This window comes from Echinococcus granulosus (assembly GCF_000524195.1).
Source record: "Echinococcus granulosus chromosome Unknown EG_S00069, whole genome shotgun sequence".
NCBI classification, from domain to species: Eukaryota; Metazoa; Platyhelminthes; class Cestoda; order Cyclophyllidea; family Taeniidae; genus Echinococcus; species Echinococcus granulosus.
Window position 1 is genome coordinate 203,962 of NW_020170449.1, and position 10,217 is coordinate 214,178.

At 39.9% G+C, this 10,217-nt stretch overlaps 1 protein-coding gene across 1 annotated transcript in view; it reads right to left on the reverse strand. All coding sequences in view use genetic code 11, as the record gives it.

The window, feature by feature from the left end:
- The window catches only part of EGR_07081 (Serine/threonine-protein phosphatase 2B catalytic subunit 2), a gene marked incomplete at both ends in the record, with an annotated part of 17,272 nt that extends 13,360 nt beyond the window's left edge, over positions 1–3,912 (reverse strand). The window contains 2 exons of the mRNA XM_024496330.1: positions 3,492–3,637; positions 3,849–3,912. Coding sequence (XP_024349257.1) covers positions 3,492–3,637; positions 3,849–3,912 — 210 coding nt within the window. The remainder of the gene's footprint in view (positions 1–3,491; positions 3,638–3,848) is intronic.
- Between the last annotated feature and the right edge of the window lie 6,305 nt (positions 3,913–10,217).

A 10,217-nucleotide genomic window follows, 5' to 3' on the forward strand; every position in this document is an offset into this window, starting at 1 on the left:
ACAGGATGGATGGATGGATGGATCCAAAATGGATAGATGGATTGATACAACGAGGATAGATGGATCAATCTACAGGGTTAGGTTCGATAAATAGCTAAATCGGATTTCTCAACCGTTAATGAAAGCACTCCTAATTACCACCCTTAGAAAAAGGTAAAAACTGTGAAGTGCAAGGTAGAAAATTCCTATAAACATTTTTCTTCCATCTATCATATCTTCGCGCACATAATTTTCCCTGTTCAAAGTTTTTTCTGCAAAACTTTTTTGCTCGAATCGCTAAATATCACAAAAATCAGCGCAAGAGTGCAAAATTGCACTAAAAAATGAGAAGCATAGGTGTTTGCAACTTTTTTGTTCCCCCCAAATGTCAAACCACCTTCTAAAGTAGAAGGCAAATCTTCAATTGCAGGTGGGGAGGCAATTTCCTACCAAACAAGTAACCACCCTTGGAGACAGAAAAGGGTAAGCTACATCGAAAAAAACTCTATCACCTGAATATCACAACCCATTTTGCATCCTTTAATGCCGTTCCTGTTTTGATGGTAGCCTCGAAAGCTGGGTAATAAAGAAGAAGGAGGGGAGGAGGGAAGGTTAATTCCTTTGTTATAAGGGCTGATGCCAATTATGCCCTTCATTATAAAAATACAACCTGCTTCATGTACGGCATTACCATGCCTGCCTCTCCAGCAAATAGGATGCGCTACTTTAATTTGGAACATTCAACTAGCCGTGACTGTATCGCCCATTAAAGAAAACTAAATGGATGAGCTAGATAAAGATCAGCCTATCTTGCAGTTTACAAAACAGTGAAGCAATTTTTCCTGGAAGTAGATGCCAATTGGTTGGACCCAGGAGATCGGCAAAGAAAATCTGACAAATCACAAAGTTCCATTCTTTGGTTTGTGCACATCGAAAGCAATGAAGGAAGACATCTTTACTGTCAAAAAGGGCATTTTTAATAATTTTTACCTTTAAATTTGTAAATTAAGGGTGTATCTACGCATTGCATTGCTTGGTCGGATCTGATTGGAGGATTGAGGTCGGATGATTGCTGAATACGCTTGCTACCCTTTTGTATTTAATTAAAGGAAATTTAATTTAAACTGAAAAGAAGAACGAAATAAATGACAATCTATATTATATTAGAAAAATAAAAAGTCTAAACTGAGGTAGTTGATTTTTCTCCGCACTATAGCATAATAAAGTACGCGTCAGATGGCTTGAGGAGTTTGGATACTGTGGAGAGAGAAGTCATAGCAAGGCTACTGTCAAGCAAACAAATTTTGGATGCCTCGAAAGGTACCAGAAGCAGTAGAGCAGACCAAGGTCCTTCAAAGTCAACTAATACCTAGAGTTTAACAGCCACAGAAAAGGATGCTACGTTACTGACGAGCGAAAACCAGCTTCCTATCAGGGCATCGTTAATCAAGGTGGCAGGCGAAAGTGGTAGTGTGGCAGTGAAGACGAAGCTCCGCCTAAAAGAAGAACCCAAACCCGAGAATAGCTGTTTGCCTAAACAGAAGACTTCAAACGTAGATTGTGCTATGGTAGAACCCCTAGCCACTCTTCAGGAAGACACTTAAGTTGTCAACTATTCATGATGATCGTCGCTGTGGTTCCACACAAACGTTCACCAAGAGTTTGCTTTTTCCGTGATAATCATGAACTCGATCATTTAAGAACAGTCCTACTTTCGAAAGATTAGCCCACGATGGATGCCAAGACGGCTTTCAGCCTGTAATCAGTACAGAAGATTTGAATGGTGCTGCTACTGATGGATTAATTTGATAAAATGTCTTGACAAGGGGGATAAAATTGGCCTGGATCTTACTGCTAGGCGCAACGACACTCAGGCGCGTCACTTCACTTCCGAATAAAATACGCACAAAAGTAGTGGAAGGATGCGAAGACCAGCATTTCACCAACAATAAAGGAGGTGCAGCATAGAACCACATGGAGAAAGTAGTACAGGTTCCTCAGCTTGAAGCTGATTCTTTTTTGTCCTTAAGTTTAATAGTCTTGGGTCGTATTAGGAGTGCCCTAAGGAAGGTCATTAAGTACAGGACATTGAAAACAAAGGCTTAAATTCAACTACTCATTACCGAATGGGAGATGAGAGTCCTCGCTTCCCTTATGCATGCCCAGAATTCTCACAACTCCGGAAAGTCGGCTTCTGTTGGAAAGTTCTGCTTTACATTATCCATAAATTGCTCTCTCGTGGAGCGTGTGAATTGTTGGGTCAAAAATCTTCCTCCTGTCAATAATTACTGCATGATTGCAGCTTCCAAATGTTCACATATAAACGGCACTGAGTCTTTACACTTTTATGCTCCATTTCCTTAATAAACGTAAAATTTTGGCATTTCAAACCACATTATTCTATATTTTTCTAGCTCATTTGGTTTAGTAACGAGAGACACAACTATGGGTGATCTATTGTTTACATTACAAATGTTTTAATTCTGAAGCAGTTTCAAGGATTTTTTATGTACTGCGTCGTCTCCTGGAATAAATGTTTTAAAAATAAGTCCTTAACATTTAGGAATAAATAATTTTCTTGTTGAAATCGTGTACAGGTGTTAGAAGTAGGGTCTATTGAAATCACCTTAACAGGCCTCCATTCAAACTAAAATGGCACCTTGGCGCAGCTTATGAAAGACTTTTCAATGCAGGTCATTAGAACATGCCCTTTTTAGCAGAGAAGGTGGCATCTTGTGTCAATTTTCGTGACCTGACCCTGAAACCTTATGCGCGTGGCCTGAAGTTGCAATATGATCGGTTATGGTGCCTATGGTGCCCGAGTTGGGAAAAGCAGCATTGGAAATGAAGTGATTATTCAATTCACAGTGACACAGTAAGTTGACTGAAAGATAAGAGTTTTGAAAACGTTGTGCATGAGTTTGAGTAGGCAATTATAGGTCTGCTTTTAATGAAGGAATGAATGAACGGACGTAGGTAGGGATGGACTGATCCAGGATGGATGAATCCGAGACGGAGGTATTCGGGATGGAAGTGTAGAAAGGGGGATTAAAAATGGACCAATATTTAAATTGCTTGATGATTCTAGAATTGATGAGGAGTACCAAGACAAATAAAATCTTATTTAATAAATTAACGGATAGCTAAATACGAAATGAAAGTAGGAACTAAAAGACCGACGAGTCGGGAAGAACAAAAGTGACGAATGAATGAACGAATGGATAAGGAATGAACGAAAAGATAAGTCCAGTAACAGGTAGTAGACGGATACAGGATGGATGAATGGATGGATGGATGGATGGATGGATGGATGGATGGATGGATGGATGGATGGATGGATGGATGGATGGATGGATGGATGGATGGATGGATGGGGGGAAGAATGGAGGGGATAGTAGAGCAGATGAGTCACGAGACAGCCAGACAAATGGATGTAGGGACGAATGAAGGGATTAAGATCGAAGCAAATAAGTAGGTGTGTAAATTATGACTTTACCGAAACTTCATCTCACCTTTTTAATGTCGTTGAGAGAGTGGATTTCCGGTGAGAGACCTCCATGCACACAAAGGAATTGTTGATTTATGAGAGCAGCCAACGGAAGACAATCGAAAGCCTCCATACAGGCATCGTACACCGCGTCCGTGTATTTCAGCCGGCCTACATTGTGGTGCAACCAAAAAAAGAATCAGGAAATATTTGCAGCCTCCACATCAGGATTACCATGTGCCAAAAAGGGCTCAGTAATACACGGAAGTAGCAATACTTATCTCACCTTAATTCAACATCTCTCTCATGCCCAGTTTCACCACCATCGTTGTTTGTTACAATCCTCTAAGGACCCTCTATGAAATTCCCTTAAAACACACACCACAATACTTTCTGCCTCTCAACTGGAGGAGTGATGACAAATGGTCATTTGATGTGCTATTCATACTAAGGGTTCCCTTCGCATTTATCAACAGCCCTTCTTGTCATCATCTTTCAAAAATGTCATTCTGTCGAAGTAGCATTCACATAAAGTCGGGCTATTATTTGTCCAAACGCTTTTCCTTGATTGTTAGGAAAGATTACCTCGTTGTCATGTAATATTTTTGGAGAAATTCGCCCACTTCAGACTTTAAACTTCAAACACCCATTTAAAAATCCTTTGATGTTTTTGGCATTTGTAAGTACAAAAAGCAAGTACAAGCTCTTTTGATGTTTACGCACTAGTAGACTTGTATGCTCTAATAAGCGATACAAAATAATTCCCCATGTAATTTATTGCAATATAATGCTGCCTCCTTTATTTTGTGGGAATTATACTACTTACTTATTTTCAGGTTGCCTCTGTTTGGCCTAATCGTTCGTCATCAAGGCTTCTTACAAACGGCGGCCTTTCAAACACTTTCCACGTTGAAACAGTCATTTTCCCAATCTAGCATCTTGTCTCAACAACATACAAGGTTGCTACCAAGTCCACAGTCAAAAAGTCCCTAACTACGGCAAACATCTTAGCTTTTAACGCCACCGTCTCTACCTATGCATCGCACTTTTATTTATCAACTGCTTATTCTGCTTCGGCCTGACACTAGTGCCGAGGCAAGGTGATAGCCATCACTTGGGGGAAAATGATGATGACGATGAGGATAAGGCACTATCTCTGGCCTAAAGTACACATTCTCACGTGGGTGCGGTCGGATGGGGTGGATTGGGGTTGGGTCAGTTTGGTGGTGTTCGCTATCTTCCATCAATTATGGAATGCGAGGATTTTCGTTGCGTAATGCTACAAGAATGCCACCTTTCTATTACCTATTTCCTAGTCATGCCTGTTTCTGAGGTTTAAACAGAGGCAGAAATGCAAAATGAAAAGAAATTAGAGCCTCGTCTTGGGCAGCTTCGAATTTCATCAGGCTGCGTCGAGATAGGAGCGATAAATTCTGGTCCGCCCTCAGCAACTGAGCAATCCTCTATGAGCGATTACGCCTCCATTTCACCACACATACATTCACACACCCACACAATAGGCATAGTCTTCCGGGGAGGAAATTATTTGTGTCCTCGAATTAACTGGGGGTAGTGGGTAATGAATGGGTTGTTTTGAGGAAAAGCAATGATAATTTCGATCACATAACGAGCAAGCCTCTTCAAAGTCAGTCCGTAAGTCCCAAAAGAACCTTAAATGAGGGAGGAAGAGAAATAACATAATGACAGTCTCCCAAGCCCATTGTCATCTGCTGCCAATAAATTATGACAATTACTTGATTAGCTCCACTTCAAACCAACCATTTCACCATTCACTTTCAACGGCATTACCGCAAATTCCATTACAAGGCATAATACTTCATCCGTCTCATGAACAGTGGATCTTTCTAATACACTTTTAAGTTTTTCAGTGTCAGCATCATACTTTTTAAACCCCTTCTGAATCATTATTTAACAGGTTCAACTAAAATTTCATACAGCAAGGCGGGGGGGGGGGGGGCAAAACTAGAGAAAAATAGTCAAGAGTCCATAAAAGGGACTGCATCATTAGACTGATGCAACGGATACGTGGAAATAAGTTACAGTTCGTTACAGCAAGCTATTTGCCGTAAAATGCAAGAATATCTTCAATCACCTGAAAAAATAACGCTGTGTTGAATAACATCATCACTCACGTCGTCCACAATAGAACTGCATGTCTTCGTGGATTATTGCACTACTAACTTATTTCACCTAGTGTCTAGCTTTTTTACAAGTATGCAAAGATTAATGGGATTTATATTTGGGGCAGGAAAAAAGACGAATCGTGATTTCCCGATTCAAAAACATCACCGAAAGGTTGGTGCATTTTCTGGGGGAAGCAGCAGCAATGCCCGAAATGCAGTCCTTGGGAAATATGCTGCTCTGAATCCGAATAGGCTGCAATTCAATCTAGACTAGCTTCCGAAAGCATTTCGTTTATTACAAACGGCGGCTGAGTTTTCGGGGATGCAAATGCGAAAACAAATTGTTTATATGCAATTTTGTTGACAAGGTAGTAAAAACATAAACTGACTGCTAGCATAAAAATAGTGATCGCCCGAATCACTGCCTATTACAGTCTCTACCTGTCAAAGTAGTTTCCTTTGGGAATATAAACTATCTATCCTCTTAATTTTGAAGAATAACTAAGTAAAATTACTGTAATACGTTGGATGTTTGTTTAACACTCGGTTTTGGTGAAGAGGCCAGGTAGGGGGTCCGCTATTGTAGTTTTGTTGGGCGGGCTGCCCTCCGGGCCATGCCAGCAGGTCCAAGCCATACTGTACGTTGAACGCATGTTTTGCCCAAGCAATAGGTCTTCTCCCGTCTTCTGGAAAGTCTCGGAGTACTGCGTTACGGCACCCACTGCCCAAGCCTCATCAAAATAGTGCAAATGGTAGCGCCAATTTGAGAGAAGATGATATAATTACTTCACCAAGCAACTTTTACCCTTGCAATGTTAAATTATTTTACCTAAGTTAGACTGGAAAAGGTGAGTGGGTAGGCTTGATTGAGTGGACCGGACATCCGAGCCGGTGTTTAGATGCCGGTTTAAATGGCTACCACACCTACATGCAATCACATCCCCATCGTACGCAATGCTCTAAGGAGAAGACGGTAAACCGGCCTTTCTAAGATTCGGCGACCGCAATTATAAGGATATTTCTCCGATTCTTTGAATGTTTTGATAACTCTCAAAATGTGTTTGGTAGTCTTTTCTCTTCTCTACTCATGTCGCGCAAAAATAAGTCATTTTTATTTATTCACCACTCACTAATATTTTTACAAATTACATAATATATTTATTTTTCTAATTTTTTTTAAATTCATCATTTCCCTCGAGTTTTGGTCACTGTGTGATGGCGAAAAATTCACTAGGTTAATTAAACTTCCTGTCCTCAAGTATGTCTCCTTCTGAAAGGAAATTTTGCAAACTGTAAGGGAAAAATTTTCAAACAAGACTAGAAGCTAGTGGATACGCAATATACTGCTAATTTGTTCTAAAAATTTTTAATATTGTGCTTTTATTCCCTCTAATGGGGGCGCGTGGGAGGTCTTGGTTAAGGGCAAGGTTTATAAAGATAAGGTGAAAGCCGGTAATGTGGTTGACTATATTTAATAAACCTGTACTATAACGGCGGTTAATAGCTGGAAAAATGGGTCTTTCCAAAGATTGTCATTCTATCATCTCTCGGAGTAAATATGATTCTTATTAAAGTTTTTATTCTTTACAGGGGACACCACAGCAATGTTTAAAATGGGTATTATGAATGCAGTGTCTTCAGTTGATTGTTCTGCGTCGTCGTTTTAATGGGATATTCGACAAGGCGAGGCACTCCTGCCAGCCTCCTGGACCGTCCGTACACTTACAACAAAAACATTCAAAAATCCTACGACTTATAAAGTCTCAAGGGATATCCCAAGGGCTAGGAGAGTCTTGTAACATCTATTCTACCAAACATGATGGGAAGGCATCTACGATAAAAGGTTGGCCCCCCATTTGCAGACTGCAGAAATACAAAATAACGGTTCGTGAAAAAGTGAAATTATTTTGCGCTTTTTTTCCTACTTGACAGCGTAAACGATGGAGAAGTTTTGTTATCGATGGTTGGGATGCACACACACACACACACGTTTTTTTCTCCTCTCTCCGTTTGATACAAAATAGCATTTCGTGATTAATGGCATAACGTGTGTTTTTTGCCCTACGAGGTGTTATAAATTCACTCAAATTGACGTGTGTTGTTGAGATCAATCTGAAGAATAATGACCCATCAATGTAAAAATGAATGAATATGAAATTCTATGGTGTGGAGGTTTGGGCATTGTTTATCCCCTCAAAAATCTAGAGGGGAAAACTCATAGTTTCTTGATATTCACAATGATAGTGAAGAATAAAACACCAGTTATGGGTTGTCAGACAATTGAAAAGGAGGCTAATTTACTGTCCAAAGCAGTAAACCGACGTTATAATGTTGCAGCCTGTCTCAAGACATCATTGGAGAGGTTGTTGCCAAAAGATGGATAAAACGATGCGCTACATCAGGCCCAGATGCCAGTAAAAATTTCTTAATTCGCGCAATACACAGTCACATCTAGGAATTGCGCACTTTTTTGAAGCAGTTGGTGGAAAAGGAGGAGGAGGAGGAGGAGGAAAGAGGTGCCATTCTGCATGAAAAAAAATCACCTTATTATGACGCAGTTGATTTTCGGGAAAGAAAAGAGGGGAAGCAGGAGTGGTACAGAAGTTTCTACAGAAAGTGCTGCCACCACGACCGAACACTGCGTAACTTCACTTTTATTTCTTTCTGCTGTGCAAATTTAGTATTTAAATGAAGAATATTCATGAGGCTCCGTCGCAAACCGAGAAGGAGGCTTTGTGTTGGGACTTGAAAGAGAGTTACAAATGAGGCGAGTAATTAAGGCGCTGTGCTTTAAAGCTCTTCACCATAAAAATAAAATCACCGAAAAATCTCCAATCCCTCCTCTCATGTTATTTCTTGGGGTTTTTTAGACATCAATGACCTAACCACCTATATTACTGCATCAAGTTCGTTGAAATAAGTTTCATCCTTAAGAAAATGTTTATTTGAAATGCTGTTCGCGCACAAAGTGGCCTTTTTATTGAATAATTTAAACTTTTAGCCCATTCCCTCAAGAGACTCGAGATCTAAAAAGTAAAAGCATTAGGAATTTTTTAATTCCTTTTATTTTCTCATTTTACCGGACCCAGTTAAAAAAAAACTCTTATTCCCTAAACATGGCACACCTCCACGTCTGCATTGATGTCTGAAAGATGAGCCAATGTGTACAGCTACTACTAGTTATCAGCAAGTTGAAGTAGTCAACAAAGAACTCGGCTCGTAAGTTTCAAAGTTTCTTATTTTCCTGTCGGTCTTGGAATTAATGTCGAATTTTGACCATGGAAAGAGGTCATTAATTGAAACGGGAGGTAGTCTAACAATTACTAGTTACTCATTTACTGATACACTTTGATCTATAACTTGACAGCAAAGAAAAGAAAACTGCTAGATATATGCATATTTGCAAAAAAAAATAAGTTATAATTGGCGAATACCCCTTCCAAATGGATAAAGAAGCTTCCTCAAATGCGTAAGCCCAAGGTTCTTGTGCATCCCTAGACGTATCAGGGCGAGTACTGGAGTGATTTTTACTGCACACCCAAACAATTCTTAGATTTATTGTTTTTAAAATTAAAATAGAAAGTGGTGAACATTTCTTTTACCCAACGCAAATACCCCCCCCCACTGCCTTTTTTCTCTCAAAAAGGGCGCCTCTATCCATCTGTCGCTTTCAAAAGAGAGGATTAAAGAGTGGAAATTTCCAAAAGCAAAAGAAGGAGAAACTTCCCGAATACCCACTCCAAGTGATAATGCGCAATGCTAGCATCAGGTGGATTCGCACACAAAGGGTAAGCCAAGCCAATGCCACCATGATAGCGAAAATATGAGGAGATAATTAATGGAGAACAAATCGCATCACAACCATCAAAAATGGCTTGAAAAATTTAGCTGGCATTGCAACTCTAAAATTCCTTGCCATGCGTGATCAATCGTGCATTTGTTGGCGTAGCAAATTGGCTGAAATCTTAGTTCCCACTACCTACGGCAAAGTGAGCCTTTATTACAAAAAAAACAAATTTATCCTTCCTTAAAATAACAATAAATTTAAACACTGAATGGCTAATCTTCTGGGTAGTCATTCTCACAGGTAGATGTGGAGAATTTGTCAGTCCTGAATGACGCAAAGGCAGTAAATCCTCACAGCGTAGTGCATAAACAAGTCGTAACTCGAGTTTCAAGGGCATTGACAAGATTCAGCAGTGGCGTTGGAATTAAGTGAACAACCTGCGGGTAGTGTTGAAAGGCAACGACTGCGTTGCGATAGCAGACTCCGAAGATAAAATCAGCAAAGGCACCGGAACCAACTCTCATGAGAAGGGGAGGTCGATGTAACGAAACAATTGTTGCTAAATTTTGTATTTACCTACACAGGTTCTTCCAGCCTGTTGTTAGCACTCATAACGTGTTGTCCCCTTCACCTCTGTGGATCTTCAACAGACTTATTTCTGGAGCATTCTCAAAGAGGACCTGAGCCCTGTAGCTAAGATTAAGGAAAGTGACTAATTTTGGGTTGGTTTTTTGAAATAACCTTCGTCTTTGCGACTAAAACAAAAAAAACTTATAAATTATTCATTCCTTGATATTTGACTCAGTATCAATAAATTTCT